We start from the raw sequence: 16,701 nt of genomic DNA, 5'->3' as shown, positions 1-16,701 counted from the left end.
CCCAGCAAAGGGCAAGTCATGCTCCATATGTAAAAAGCTCAACCATTTTGAACGAGTTTGTCAAAGCAAGACAGTAAACACAGTGGAAGAAGATACTGTTGAAGCTGACTTTGGTGATGACACCGTTTTCCTATACTACATCAAACAAAGCAAAAACAAAGTTGAAGCAGTGATACCCTTTAATCATTGACAATCAGTTCCTTATCCAGTTCAAAATTGACACAGGGGCCCAGGTCAATATCATCCCAAAGAAATACTTTGACCTCATTACCCCAAATCCCACCGTGAAACCCACAAGCCAGCACCTCACCAGCTACTGTAGAGCAAAGATCCCAGTATTGGGGGTCTGCGAATTATCATGCAGCTACTCAAGTAAGAACTCAGTCACCTAGAAGACCTAGGGATTATCGAAAAGATTGTTACCCCAACAGAGTGGGTCGACTCGATGTTTATAGTTGAGAAAAAGGATGGGTTCATAAGATTGTGCATAGACCCTGTAGACCTAAACAAGTCCATCAAACAGCCCCACTATCCCACATCCACTCTAGACGACGTCACCTCCAAGCTATACAGTGCAAAAGTATTCAAAAAGCTTGATGCCCGTTCTGGTACTGCGCAGTCCTGCTATCCAAAGATTTGTCTTAGCTCATGACATTCAGCACAATATATAGAAGAAACCAGTTCAAGCAAATGCCATTCTGAATCATCTCAACACAAGATGAATTTCAGAGGAGGATGGAAGATGCCTTTGAAGGCTTAGAAGGTGTTCATCATTGTTGATGACATGATTGTGTACAGCATGATACAAGAACATGATGATGAACGCCTAGCAGCAATACTCAAACATACCCTAGCTAAAGGGATCTGTTTCAACAAAGATGAGTGCCAGTTTTTGGCCTCCAGTGTCAGCTATTTTGGACACATAATCAGCTCCAAGGGGATGCAGCCAGACCCTGATAAGATTTGCCTCATAAACCATATGTCAAACCCATCATGCCAAAAAGAACCCCTAACCCTGCTTAGGATGATCAACTATCTCGCCAAATACATACTGAGCCTATCCACACAAAAAATCACTCTGTGACCTAACCAAAGCAGACCCATTCATCCAGTCTGAGGAACATATGCAACACTCGCGGACCTGAAAAGCTTTATAGTGTCAAACACCCCATTTTTCAACCACCAGAGAAAGAATGTTGAACTCATTGTCGACGCCTCTAGCCACAGGCTCGGCGCCCACCTTGTTTCAGAAGGGCAGGCTACAACGTATGCGTCGAGATCACTCAGTAAGACAGAGTAGAAGTATTTGCAACTCGAAAAAGAGCTATACGCCATCGTGTACAGCTGTAAACACTTCCATCATTATCTGTACAGTCGCCACGTTGACGTCACGGCTGACCACCACCCTCTTGAAACCGTTGTAGCAAATTCGATTCACAAAGCCCCACCATGAGTGCAATGATTAATGCTTCAGCTCCAACCTTACAACCTGAGTCTGAGGTTCCAATGAGGATCTGAAATTCCAGTTGCTGAAGCTCTGTCCATCTTAGCAATACAGATCCAAAACTGGACGAAGAGCTGGATATCAATGTACACCAAGTAGTACAGAATCTACCAGCAAGTGATCAGAAGCTTGATCAGATATGGACGGAAACAGTGCAAGACAAAACCTTGAGCACCCTAGTCAAAATAATTCAAGAGGGTTGGCAGAGTACTAGAAAAGGCTGCCCAACCAACATCCTAACCTACTGGAACATCCAACCCAAGCTGCCCTTCATCCAAGGCATTCTTCTGAAGGGAGAAATACTAATCATTCCCAAGAACCTGCAGTTAGTCACACTCCAGCAGTTACATGCAGCCCACCTTGCAACTGAGAAAACCAAACAGCAAGTAAGGATGCTAGTGTACTACCCAGGCCTCAGCATAGACATTGAAGAGTACATAGTAAAATGCTAAACATGCGCCAAGCACGTGCTGAACAACTCAAAGGAACCAATGATCAACCACAGCATAGAAACACTCCCTTGGAAAAAGATTGATACAGATCTGTTCAAATGGAATGGCTCCAACTTCCTAGCAACTATCAACTATCACAGCCATTTCTTTGAAGTCAACAGACATACAACAACATCGTCCAGAGCAGTCATAACGAAACTTAAGGCCCACTTTGTCAGGCACGGCATACCATCTCAGTTAATGTCTGACACTGCCCCTCAGTTCGCCTCCAGAGAATTCATCAGTTTTGCCAAATCATGGGGTATATCACTGAGCCCAATCCAGTCCAAGGTATCGCAAATACAACAGACTCACCAAGAAGGCTGTACAGATTATAAAAAACATTACGACCAAGGCAACAGAAAACAGAGAAGACCCCTTCCTAGGTCTACTTGAATACCAAAATACACAGGTCAATAGATTTGCATCTCCTGCTCAACTCTTTATGTCCCACCAACTAAGATCCATCCTACCATGAACCATATATTAAAGGAGACAGTTGTCGCAACTGGATAGTTCACCCAGAAAAGAACTGAAATGCGAAAACGTCATAAAATTTACCACAACAAATCAGCCAAGGCTTTAAAGCAGCTTAACCCTGGTGGTGTGATGCAAGTTCAGAAAATGCCTGATGGAACATGGAAACAAGCCGTTGTGCTTACTCATGTAAAACAGCCACAATTGTACCAACTGCAGATAAATGAAGGTAAAATTCTGCAGAGGAACCACAACACCTATCAGCCTGTGCACATCAAAGCCTGAAAGGCATGAGTCTGGTCTGTAAAGGACTTCACAATGCCATACTGCCAAACATGGCTGCCAAGTCACCACCCTCTCTGTTGCAGGCGGACCATTTCCCCCACCTGTTGTCAATCCAGCAGAGGAATCAAAACCCTAGCCCCTGCAAGAGCACCCCTGCAACTCAGCCTCAACAAGCTAGCAAGACACCGACAACAGCATGCACAAGATATGACCAACTTGTGAGAAAACCATGAAATTGAAACTGTAGCCTACAGGATGGAAAAGTGATTTCAACAAAAAAAAATGTAGATAGACTCTTAAAGAGGAGAAGTGAGTGGTACAATGGCTCTGGGGCAGATTTGCTGTAGATAAATTACTTTTGTCATATCTTTTTTTTTAGTGATAAGAAGGAAGATGCAGCATTCTTATTGTATGGTGTGCAACATATTTATTTTATTTATTTTGTAGGTAGCCTGGGTCAATAAAGTATTCTAATAGACGACCATAAGAGTAGTTTTCACATAAAATCCAGCACTCAAAAAGGGTCTAACACCTTCACCAGGTGTTGTCTATTTTACACTGCAGATGAAACTCTGCAACCTTTCATGTTTGACTGTAAGGCAATTCAGCAAAAATTAAATATCCAAACAGAAGGTCTAAATACTACTACAACTTATTACTCACTGCAGCACCAAGCCACCTGAGGCCAACACAGCTACACATGCTCCTCCTCCATCCCAGTCTATTCAAAGCCCTATATCTTTACACCCTCCCAAGAATATCTGATTTTCCTTAAATCTTTCTTTATGACATTCTCCGACCCCAGGGCTGCAACAGTGCTCCCAAAAAAAGTGACTTAGTTATTTCATAACTAAAAAGTGACAAAAAGTGACTACCAAGAGGCACTCAAAGCACAGGCAGATGAACAACAAAAGTCCCAGTTATGGCCTTATGATCATCATTGCCCTCTTAAGGCCCATGAAGTAATGGAAAAGAAGTCTGGAAACCTTAAATCATCTTAGATTAATTTATTTGCTCATACAAAAAGAAAATTTTAATGAAAGCACAACTTCAATTAAGGTACAAGGAACAAACAACCTCAGTAAAGCAGAACTTTTGAATGTTTACAAACAGGAATAAACCGTGTGATTGGTGTCCATGAGTGAGAGGTATAATTAAACTTAACAAAAATAGTGTCATCACTCCTTAGGCTTTTTTGAAAGCCAATCAATCAATGCTCATTTCCTCTTCAAAATAAGTAATTCCACAGATTCAGCATCATTTGCCCTTTCCCTTTCTTTGGAACAAGCTTTTAGTGCTGCTTCCAGCATACTATGAGCCAGACCAATGATCAAAAAGTCCTTCTCTTCTACTGCTTTCCTCAGACATTCTCCTGCTTCTTTCAGAAAAGTATCACTGATTTCTTTCTTCTGTTTAACCATCTCTTTTTTCTACTCTAGCTCTGCTTCCTCTGGACCAGGTCCTGGACTGCTGATTCAACATCTTTCTTTTCACCTTCAAGATTTTCTTTTTCCGATTCATTTTGTTTTCGAAAAATAAGGTAAAATTCATAGGTAGGTCTAGCTGATCTGGCCAAACACAGCAGCTTGTTTCTGATCAGCACAAGCTTGGGTTTGATCTCATAGTTGCACAGACACAGAGTATTAGCAACCAAAACTTTAGCATTTAGGGTCTTCTCCTCTGTACAGACTTGCATGTTAGTCATCAACTGAGCTGAATGAGAAAATCCTTGGGCAAAAAAGCTACCCTAACTACTCAATCCAAGCCCTGATACTTCATACCACCATCTGGTGTCTTCAGCTCTAGGATCTTAGCCCTAGGACAAATACAGTTTTGACTGAGCAACATAAATATTTTTGCCACCAAAATGTTTGCTTGATAACATATCCAAAATCAGTCAAAATCACCAGTAAAAATCTAGACAAGCTACTTTTTGCTAGCTTGGAGAGTGGTTAGGTTAGGAAAATGAAGCTTTCAAGGATAGACCTACAGACTAAAGTATGTAACGGGAAGGCATTTTCAAGTAGCTACCTCTACACCTTCTCCCTCTAGAGAACACTGAACTTTGATGACCTTAAAAAATCTTTTGTTTTATAAAAGTGAAACCTTGCAAAATAGATCCCCTGCTTAAACGAGTACAAGAAAATTATTTTCAGCTTTACAACTTTGCTCAATCCTAATTTATGAGGTTTCAAAGATCTGCAAATACATTTTCCTGAATTTGGAAAAAAAAAGCATTGATATGGCTTAAAATTCTACACAAATAACATGAATTGAATTTTCAAAACTAAAACCAGAGAAGAAGGAATTGAAAACTGAAAATAAAAGCACAATGTTGTTTTGACAAAATTCCGAGACCTGTGAAGTAGGCAAATTTCTAAGACATAGAAATCAGAAGAGAGTTAACATAGTAACTTGGCAATACTTTTGCAGAGTGTTTTTGGCCCTGTATTCATTAATGAAAATTTAATTTTCCAAACCTTACCACTTTCCAAGAAAGCAAAAAGTAGCTTGTCTAGAATTTTATCAAATCACATGTGCAGAAATGCCCCTTTTTTCTGGGAAAAGAGGAGAAAAAAATGGGAAAATCTTTGCATCTCTACAATATTTTTGGGTAATGTTTATATTAATAGACTATTCAGGTAGCTAAGAAATAAACTTACCTCTACAGTCAGAATTGCATTGTCAATCCAAATTTAACATTCATTTGCATCAGAAATGAATGTTACCCCTATATATACCAATTCAGGGTAGTCTATAGATTTGCAAATTAGGGAGGGGGCGGGGTTAAAGTTAATTTCCAATGCAAATGAACATTACATTTGGATTCAGGATAGAATTCTGACAATAGAGGTAAGTTTGAACTTTAACCCCCCCCCCCCCTAATGTGGAAATATATACTCTGAATTGGTATATACAGAGGTGGGGGTAAAGTTCATTTCCAATAAAAATGAACGTTAAATTTAGATTCAGGATGCAATTCTGACTATAGAGGTAACTTTATTTCTTAGCTACCTGAATATTTGGATTGAAAGGTTGTTTCCTATGGGACTCCACCCTATAACTATTGGAAAAAATTACTTTATAAGCTTATATAGAATGTTACTATCCAATTTCCTTACAATTAAAAACATTTTGTCATCTAGTTGAAAAATTCAGCCCAGCCCTACAGGAGAAATCTTTATTTTTGCCAACTAGTTGACAAGAAATGTTGCCCCAGCAAAACTTTCATTTTCCAACTAGTTGACTAACAAGTTCTCCTGAGCATCACATAATTTTCCAACTAGCTGGAAAAAAACACTGCCCAAAAAAACAATTCATTTTCCAACTAGCTGACTAATAACTTCTCTCAATCAAAACTTCGTTTTCCCAACTAATTGACTAATAACTTCTCCCCAGAAACACTTAATTTTGCCAACTAGCTGGAGACAAACATTGCCCCAGAAAACAAATCATTTTCCAACTAGTTGACTAGTAACTTCTCTCCAGCAAAACTGTCATTTTCCAACTAGTTGACTAATAACTTCTCCCCAGCAACACTTAATTTTGCCAACTCGCTGGGGTAAAATTCTACTTTAGCTACTTTTGGCTATCTTAGAAAGGGGTTAGGAAAATGAAACTTTCAGGGATGGGTCTACAGGCTAAAATATGTCAGAGGAAGGTATTCTGAAGTACCTATATCCACTCCTTATCCCTCTAGAGGGCCCTGACCTTTAAAAATCTGTGTCTTATAAAAGTAAAACCTTGCAAAATAGTTCTTCTGCTTAAATAAAGCACAACAAAACTGTTTTCAGCTTCACGACGTTGCTCAATCCCATTTTATAAGGTTTTAAAGATATGCAAATACATTTCCTAAATTTTGAAAAAAAAATTGATATGGTTTAAAATTCTACTCAAATAACACGAATTGAGTTTTCAGAAATAAAGCCAGAGAAAAAGAAACTGATAACTGAAAATTAAGGTAGGTTCAGGTTCTTTTATTTATAAACTAAATACAACTACAATATGGGTATGCCCGGCTGAGAGTCTAGCTCGTATTACCAGGCAACCAGGTAAACAAGGTAAAATGTTGATTTGTCAAAATTTTTATTAGGTATAGACCTGTCATGTAGGCAAATTTCAGGACCCTCTAGAGGGAGCAGGGGTGGAGATAGGTACTTCAAAATACATTCCTGGGACACACCTTAGCCTGTAGACCCATCCCTGAAAGTTTCATTTTCCTAACCTAACCCCTTTCCAAGATAGCCAAAAGTAGAATTTTACCCTAGCTGGAAACAAAGATTGCCACAGAAAACAATTCATTTTCCAACTAGTTGACTAGTAACTTCTGCCCAACAAAACTATTTTTCAACTAGTTGACTAATAACTTCTCCCCAGCAACACCTAATTTTGCCAACTAGCTGGACACAAAATTGCCCCAGAAAACATTTCATTTTCCAAATAGCTGACTAGTAACATCTCCCCAGCAAAACTTTCATTTTCCAACTAGTTGACTAATAACTTCTAACGCAAGTGTAAACTGCACCTGAGAGTAAGGGGCTATTCAAATACAGTCTTGTGTGGTAATCTTGAATCTCAAAACTATGGTTTTTACACGAAACAAAAAAACCTCACAACTTTTTTTTAATTTTGAAGCAGTAACTAAGGCACTTAGTATATTGTCCAAGAAAGAAACAGTCATATATTAGTTTAATTTTTTTCCTAGTTTAATTAGTTTGCCTAAAATTTTGACATATGTGTGCTCCAGGGAGATATGTGATCATTCTTATGCAGGAAATGCAGCTAACTACATATCTTATAAGATTTATTTTGTTGATAACCAAAGTCTACAAAAACAAAATTAAACAGCTTCAATTAAAATAAAGCAGACACAGGTAAAGTATCTCTTTTTGTGTGGAAGACTATCAGAAAAAGGGTGACTGACAACCAGTGCAGAATTCTTTTTTGCTTCCATAATAGTTCAAACTTAGTTTGGGGGACATAAATTTCCATTCCATTGATTTTTGCTTGTACAGAATTGCATTCCATCAGCACATGCTCCTTCTCTAAGTATTCCTGCTCAATGACAATCTTCTTCACAGAAGCCAGTTTTAGGACAATTTACTGGCAATAAATTTAATTACCCTTTGTTTTGTTCAAAAAATCTACTAAAACAATTAAAAAGAAAAAATTATGGGAAAACTGAGAGGTAAACCCATTTACATAGTCTTTGTTGATATAAGTTGGATCTTAGCCATGCAGCAAAGGTCAATATGTTGGGAGAGTGTTAGTTAAGACAAATTAAGCAAGTAAAAGTTACAGAGAATTTTTGTGATTTGAGGCTAGACATGAAAAGTTCTTGCTGTAAAATGCAAGAAAAATAGAAGCACCCTTCATTAATCTATATCCTGGTTGATTTGATGGCTAAAATATTGTGCTTGGGCTAAACCCTGGTTCACAAAGATCTGTTTGTTTTTTTTTCTCTCATGCAAATCAGCTCATGCAGAATAGATGCAGCAAAAATGCAAAATTGTTAACATCAATCTGGTCCAGTACATCTGTCAAAATACCATCTACCACTTCAAAACACTTAAACAGATGAGTTGAAATAGTTCAATGCATGTACATAGCCATTGTAATGCAAAAATTGGCATCAGACAATGGATGGAACTTGGCAGGTCATGCAAAAATGCACATTTTTGCATGAAATTGCATCTCTGTGAACTTGGGGTAAGACTATCTTGGAGATTGTTGCCTAAGATTGGAAAGCACACCTATAGAAGGAGAAGATTTTCAGTTCTGTGGCTTCTAGACTATCTACTCCTGAATTCAGTTTGTTTGATTTACCTTGGCTGTAGCACTTTTGTTAAAAGCATGTACTGCCAATTTTTGTTGGACCAATCAACAAGGAACGACATGTTTTCTGTTTTCTCTTGATGTTGTTGGCTAAGAAATTATCCTGAGGAAAATTTACTTGCTAAGTAGATGGCTAACAAAAGTGTTTATAGGGTAAGTTTGTTTCCAGCTAGTTGGAAAAAGAAAGTATTGCTAGGGAGAAGTTGCTAGTCAACTAGTTATAAAATGAATTGTTTTCTGGGGCAATGTTTGTTTCCAGCTAGTTGGGAAAATTATGTGTTGCTGGGGAGAAGTTATTAGTCAACTAGTTGGAAAATGAAAGTTTTGCTGGGGGTACATTTCTTGTCAACTAGTTGGCAAATATAGATTTCTCCTATAGGGATGGGCCAAATTTTCAAACTAGATGACAAGAATGTTTTAATTATAAGGTGATTGGATAGTACTATTTTATGTAAGCTTAAATATGTAAGCCATGGCTACGCTGTTCGATCTTAATAAACCTATGTCTGTCTATGTCTATGTCAAAGACAAAAAAACACCAAGAAAAAATTACAACAGAGCAGACTTTATTGCAATGTGCAATGACCTCAGCACAGTGGATTGGGGAAGAGTTTAGTTCAACTGAAAGCTGTAAGGAAATGTACTCCAAATTCCTCTCCATCATGTCTCAGGCTGAGGAGAAACACGTATCAGTTGCCAAACAATATAAAAGATCAACCCTACCACATGCTGTTTTGGACCTCATCAATAAAAAGCCAGCCTGTTGGAAAAATTATATAGCTGACAAGTCAAGCCCTCTCAAAGCAAGAACCTACTAAAGGCTACAAAATAAAATGAGGCAACAAACTAGGCAAGCAGCTAGCATGCAAGAGCAAAACCTTGCAGAATCTATCAAGACCACCCCAGAATGTTTTGGAACCACATAAATTCTAAATGCATTGCAAAGTCAGATATTCCAAGCTTAAAAAACCCTACAACTGGACTCCTGGTTGAAAGATCTGCAGAAAAAGCAGATTTACTAAACATATATTTCACTACTGTCCTCACCCAGGAACCTATTCAGTCATTACTACCAACCCTGCAAACCATAGTCTCTGACCAAACACCCAGGGTCAAGATAGACCCACAGGTGGTCCTAAAGAAACTCAAAGAGCTAAGGATAAGCAAATTGCCAGGTCCAGACAGACTTCATCCTAATTGCAGAGCCCCTATTGATGACTTTTCAAAAATCCTTACAGTCAAATGAACTCCCTAGTATCTGGAAAAAGGCAATGGTGATACCATTGCACAAAAAGGGAAACTGCCAAGATCCTCTAAATTACCGCCCAATCAGTGTAACCTGCAAAATACTGGAATCTATCATATCTGACCACATCCTTGAGCACATGAGCAAAGGAAAGATAATCACTAGCAAGCAATCTGGGTTCTTGAAGAGAAGGTCTGCAGAGTCACAGCTTCCTCTGGCAGTGGAAAACTAGAAAATACATACAGATGAGGGTGATTAATTTGATGTAATTTACATAGACGTTAAAAAGGCCTTTGAAAAAGTACCTCAATGTCACCTCTTATACAAACTCTGCAACCTTGGTCTGGGAACCACAGTTGATTTGATCAAACAGTTTCTTATTGGAAGGCCTCAAACAGCATCAATAGATGGAGTTTTGAGCACACTTGAAGTAGAGGTAATCAGCAGTGTTCTCAAGGGCTTGGTCCTTGGCCCTCTCTTATATAACCTGTAGCTCAATGATCTAGTAGAAGGAATCAACTCAGAGATTCTACTGTATGCAGACAATGCCAAGCTGTATAAAGTAATCAAAACAGCTGCCAATGCACAATCTCTACAAGAGGACCTTGACAAGCTCAATAGTTGGATGTCCAACTGGCTGATGGAAATCAATATAGACAAAAGTCATAAGCTAACAATAGGGAAGCCTAATATCCACTATGAATATAGACAAAGATTTGCAGTGTGGCAAGTCACGTGTCTACAAGATTTATTTTGAACAACAGAGTGATCTCGATTCTTTTCTGAAAAATTCTGTGAAGGTGGGTTATGAAAAGTTAACTGTCCAGAATTTCATATTCATACCTAGATGGTGTTTCAGATGCCATCAGCAAGGACATTTTGCTGCTGATTGTAAGAACGCAGAACTGTGCTCTTGCTGTGGTTCCTTGGAGCACTCTTCCACCAGGGATAATCCATGTGTTCGGAACATGTTCTGCATTACATGTAAAGAGTTTAATCACACCTGTTACAGTATCAAATGCCCAGGCAATGCTCAAACCAATAAACGGGCAGCTAAGTAGATAAATGGATATTCGTTTTCTCTCTTAGAATATTAATGGTGGTCTTATAAAAAAAAGACCTATTCTTGAAAATATACTTCATAATCATGATATTCTTTGTTTGCAGGAACATTTCCTGGCCAACCACAGCCTTAGTTTACTTGACATTAGTGCCACTTTCAAAACTTTCTTGGTTCCAGCTAAACGTAGTGCTTCTAAAGGCAGAGCTTCCAGTGGTATTGCTACTTATGTAGCATCGAATCTTAATTCTAGTGTTTTCTTTTCTTGTGATAGTTTTTTAGCTGTTAGAGTAGTTGAGTGCACAATAATAAATGTGTATTTACCCACAGATTACAAAGATGAAGATTCGGAGAGAGATTTTGCTTTAGCAGTTAGTAAACTTAGCTCTTGTCTTTGTGATGTCCTTAAACTGAAAATCCCGTGTTTGATCATAGGTGATTTAAATTGTGATTTAAATTGCGGGTTGTCTTCAGCTTCTATCCGTACTTCTTTACTATTAGGAATATTTGGTGATGATTTTAAAGTTCAACAGAAATCTGCTCAGTTTACTTACATTCATTCTTCCTCTTGCCTTGCACATCTAATCTTGACCATGTTGTGTCATATAACCTTGATATACCTTGTGTTGAGGTAGTTTCCAAATTTCAAGTTTCAGACCATCTTCCTATTGCTTCTAGTTTCAAACGAGAAGCTTCTCAGATTCCAGTGTTACAGGCTTATACTGTTCACCGGCACAAGTGGTATACTTCTCGCGATTGGAATAAAATTGACACATCTCAGTACATTGAAATTTCAGATAGCATCCTAAACAAGATCCGGGTTCCATTTCATCTTCTGCAAAAGTCTTCTAATAAAGACATAAATGAGGTTAGATTAACTCTTGATATCTACTCTGCAGAAATCTGCCATGCACTTTTGTGTGCTGAAAAAAGGGCAGTTCCTCTTAAAAAAATACGTGTTGGTACCCAAGTTCCCGGGTGGTCAGGAAATCTAGTGCTGTCTGAAGCTTGTGACCGTGCTAAATTTTGGTACAAATTATGGAGAGATTGCCTATGCCCCGTCAAGGAATAGTCAATGAACTGAGAAAAGTGTCAAAAAAATATTGTGCTAAGGAACTTACCCTTCATCAATCTAAAATGCAGACACTTTATTCTGAGAAGGTCAGGAATTCACCTGATCTTCTGTGGAAGCTATTACCTTATACTATCTCCTCCAATTTGCCAGACCCGAATGACATTCTTTTGTCCAAGTGGATATCCCATTTTTCAAATGAATTTTCTGAGCCTGATCCTGTTTTAGAGTCACAATTTTGTGACGAGCTCTGCAAATTCATTGATGAATCTCCTGACCTTGATTTTGTTGTTACTTGTGACACTGTTATAAAAGCCATTTCCCAACTTAAAAAGAAAGTGTCTTGTGGGATAGATAAGGTGAGCACTCTACACATCATTAATGGAAGTTATCTATTGGTGCGTCACCTCAGCCTTCTCATGCAAATGATATTTGTTACAGGTATTGTTCCATCCTTGTTCTGCATTGGTGATCTGACTCCAATTCCCAAAAAAGGGAAATCTGAGCTGCAATGCTCCTCTTTCCGTCCCATCACTGCATCTACTACGACATGCAAACTTTTCGAGCTTCTTTTTCTTGATGAGTTAAGACAGAAATGTTACATTCCCCCATATCAGTTCGGTTTTCAGGCTAATCTTGGCTGTTCTCATGCTCTTACAGCAGTTTTTACTGCCCTTGCCGACGCTGGATCTTCGTGAGAAAGTATGATCCTCGCTGGACATGACGTTAGATGTGCGTTCGATTCCTTAATTCATTTGTCCATGCTTCTTCATATGGCAAGGCAAGGCGTAAACCCATCAGTTGTCTGTGTTCTCAGGGATTTATATAGGAATCTAAAAGTGGGTTTAAAACTACCATCCCGTTTTTCCCTGCAGTTGGCTCTTCATCCTTCCCTATATAATTGCATTAATTCTTGTGTGAGGCCAAACTCTTTGATTCCCTCGAATATGCTTGTGAATCTTCAGCACCCCATCCTCATTAAGAAAGGGACTAGACAGTGAGCTATCACTTCCCCAACCCTGTTCAATAATAGTGGCCTTGAAACGCAGGCAAAGTGTCTCCCTTCATGAATTCTTGGGAGAATTGATATGTCTCTTATTTGTTATGCTGATGACATCCTGAATCTCAGCCACACGATCCAGCACATTGAGCAGAATTTCAAAATCCTCAAAGATGAACATTCAAAAATTAGTCTGTCTTTTAATCCTGAGAAATCTGAAGTAATCCTTTTCAATTGGCAAAATCCCTCTACTTCTCTTATAAATACGGACGGTTCTCTTGTTAAACCCTCAGAACATATTACATACCTGGGCCTCCCAATTGGCACATCTATAGGCCACACATGTCATTTGCTGATTTCTCATGTTGAGTGTAAAATTAGCATTTCTTACGCTGTAATCGTAAAAAGCAATCTACATTTCAACCGTTATATTCTAGCAATTTGTTCACAATAGTTTTTTTATATTAATGTAATGCATATAGTCACTGTTTGTATTAATGTAATGAAGAGTTTTCTTTTGTCATGTGTTTGAATTTTCAATGTGTGTTTGTGTCCTTCTTTTTCTTCTTTTTTGTTTTCTTTAGTGATTACTCCATCTACTGTACCTTTTGTACCTTTTTTTGACGAGCAATAAATAAATAATAATAATAATTATTATTATGACATCAGAATGTGTCATGATGGAGAGTATCCAAACGTGAAGGAAGAATCTTAATAGGCCTATCCAAAATAATTAGCAAATGACACTTAAATTAAAGTAAACATACATAAGCTACAAAACCAACAGTTAGGCTAATAAAATTATTGTCTAGTCAGTAAAATTCTACTTTAGCTACTTTTGGCTTTCTTGGAAAAGGGTTATATTAGGAAAATGAGACTTTCAGGGTTGGTTCTACAGGCTAAAGTATGGGTCAATATATACGAAATCATATTATTGAGTTAGGAATAAAGTGAATACACCACTTGACGCCTTTTTTTATGCTTATTACAAATATAATAAGCATTTCTATCAGAAATGAATTTCAGCCCCCCCCTATCTCGACCAATTCTGGGTTAGGTTAGGTATAGCCTATATAAGGGGGGGGGGCTTGAATTCATGTCCGATAGAAATGCTTATTATATTTGTAATCAGCATAAAAAAAGGCATCAAATGGTGTATTTACTTTATTTTAAATTCAGTAATGTGATTTTATATATATTGACCAAAGTATGTCCTAGGAAAGTACTTTGAAGTAGCCTACCTATACTCCTCTCTCTAGAGGGTCCTGACCTGACCTTTAAAAATCAGTCTGTTATCAAAGTGAAACCTTGAAAAATAGATCTTCTGCTTAAATTAAGTACAACAAAATTATTTTCAGCTTCACAACTTTGCTAAATCCCAATTTATAAGGTTTCAGGGTAATTTTTTACCAAATCATATTATTGACTTATGAATAAAGTGAATATACCACTCGATTCCTTTTTTTATGCTCTTTCCAAATATAATTACCATTTTGTTGGAAATGAATTTTATCTCCCCCCCCTATATACTAATTCAGGGTATATTTTTGCACATTAGGGGGTGGGGGTAAAGTTTAAACTTACCTCCCATTTACATGAGAAATAAAATTCCACATTCCTCTAGAGGGAGAAGAAGTGGAGATATGTACTTCAAAATACCTTCCTGGGACATACTTTAGCCTGTAGACCCATCCCTAAAGGTTTCAATTTCCTGACCTAACCCCTTTCCAAGATGGCCAAAAGTGGAATTTTACCGGATACCTTGCCGAGATTAGATACTTCATGACATAGATGTGCAGTTTCCTACTTACTCATGATATAACAAGTATTTAAAGTTGACCACTCTATTATTTGGAAATGCACTGCAAACTTTTATTTTAAAATTTCTGCGGTACCGACATCGTTTTCTGTTTTCGTTGAAGCAGATTTTGGCTAAACTGAGAATGCAATTTAGTACCGTACTGAAAGTAGACCCCGAAGCCGCGCCGAAAAGTCGGCGGCGCGCCGCCGAAAAAGAAACGGCGGCGGCGTCACTAATACGCCGCCGTGTTTTTTTGTTTTTTTGTATATTTTTTGGTTATCGATATCGACCTCCGGGCTTCAACCATCATCCTGGCTAATCTGTTTCTTAAAAATAAATACTGTCATCTTGGGCTCGCCATGTATATCGGTTCATAGAAAGGAGAAGAAGAAATTTTTCTTGAAACTAAAAATTCTTTTCAAATATTAAGGAAAAAACTAAATAATGAATAGTGCTGGATCATTGTTAACTCCTTAAACAACTATTACAAGCCTTAAACAACTATTCAAGCAACAGCAACCTTATAAGAAAATTAAAGTATATTTTCTTGTGTATATTATCGCTTCTAATCAGCAGTCGTACCAAACCAATCCTGCTCAACTCATCTTCAGGGCTATACTGTGGGGTTTCCTCCCCATAGTATAATGCAGAAGGTTTGATATCATTCTTTTTTCCCCTTCTTTTTTTTTAGTTTTATATTTGTGTTTAAAGGTTTTTTAAATATGCAATGTTTAGAAGTCCTCAAAAAAAAAGTTCCCCCAGATCCAAAATAAAAGTCAAGTGAAACTGCCATAGTGAAAGATATCCAACCTGGATGGTCAAGCATATTATCTGAAAGTTCTTATGATAGCTCCAGTTTGAAGAATAGGACAATGATAAGTGTAGGGGCGAATGTAACCATAAATGATGATAATGATTTGGGTTTCAAGAGGTCCTCTCTAGAAGCTCTAAAATCAGAAAAAAAATCTCCACAATTAAAAGCATTTCCCCTCTCCCTGCCCAAGATCCTCCCTCCAAAAACTTAGGAATGTACCTTAAAATTAATTCCACTACCACCTTTGAAATACAAATGATCACTGCAATAAGAGTTGCAATTTTTAAATTGATAAAATCAATGTTCTCTCTTTATATTAACCGTGATGGATCTCTACTAATAGCTGTAGAAGATCAGAAATCAGCAGGTACAATAATTAACCTAATATCCCTTCTGAATACCCCAATTATTGCATCTAATCGGAACCCAAAACAATCACCAACAAAAATAGCAGTTTATAATGTTCCCTCAGAGATATCTACTCAGGAGTTAAAAGAAGGGCTCTCAGATAGGGCTGGAAACACAACCCCAGCTGGAGATGTCATTCAACTTGGAAAACATAACTCCAATGGCCTAAAAACTAGTAGATCCTTTTTATTCACACTGAAGGATAAAATTGATATCCCAGTAAAATTCTTTTTATTTAGGGAAATTAAACTACACAAGGACTACAAACCTAAGCCTATCCAGTGTCAGAAGTATTTCAAACTGGGACACACAACAAACAAATGTAATGAAATTCTCCGAGAGTGTAGTAATTGTAAAGTTTTCAATCCTAAAGAGCTGACAACTTGCAACAACACTCAGCCTATATGCATCAATTGAAAAGGTCCACATGAATCTACAAAAAAATCATTATGCCCTGCCTACAAGAAAAGAGATTTAACACTCCAAATATCAACAGAATAGGCCATCCCATACCCCTTAGCAGCAATAGAAGCAAATGGTGCCCAACGATACCAAATAAAGCCTGTAATGAAACCAACCAAAACCCCCAAGTCAAATGCACCCAATGCATCAAGCACCCCATATAAAACACCATCTTCTAAGCCCCCTAGCTCAAATCCCTATCAGAAGGAATCACCAATCCAACAAGCCTTCTTGTCCGGTGAGATG

General features: G+C 37.9%; 1 protein-coding gene across 1 annotated transcript in view; it reads right to left on the bottom strand.

The window, feature by feature from the left end:
• Atu (Another transcription unit) overlaps nt 1-14,886 on the bottom strand; it is a 75,732-nt gene extending 60,846 nt beyond the window's left edge. Inside the window, exon 1 of the mRNA XM_089094721.1 lies at nt 14,782-14,886. Within this exon, the coding sequence (XP_088950847.1) occupies nt 14,782-14,785 (4 nt within the window). The 5' untranslated portion in view covers nt 14,786-14,886. The remainder of the gene's footprint in view (nt 1-14,781) is intronic.
• Nucleotides 14,887-16,701: the final 1,815 nt, after the last annotated feature.

The sequence above is a fragment of the Artemia sp. Qi Xiang Cuo genome, chromosome 9, assembly GCF_049724085.1.
Source record: "Artemia sp. Qi Xiang Cuo chromosome 9, ASM4972408v1, whole genome shotgun sequence".
In the NCBI taxonomy this organism is placed as follows: domain Eukaryota; kingdom Metazoa; phylum Arthropoda; class Branchiopoda; order Anostraca; family Artemiidae; genus Artemia; species Artemia sp. Qi Xiang Cuo.
This window is presented reverse-complemented; position numbering and strand designations above follow the sequence as displayed.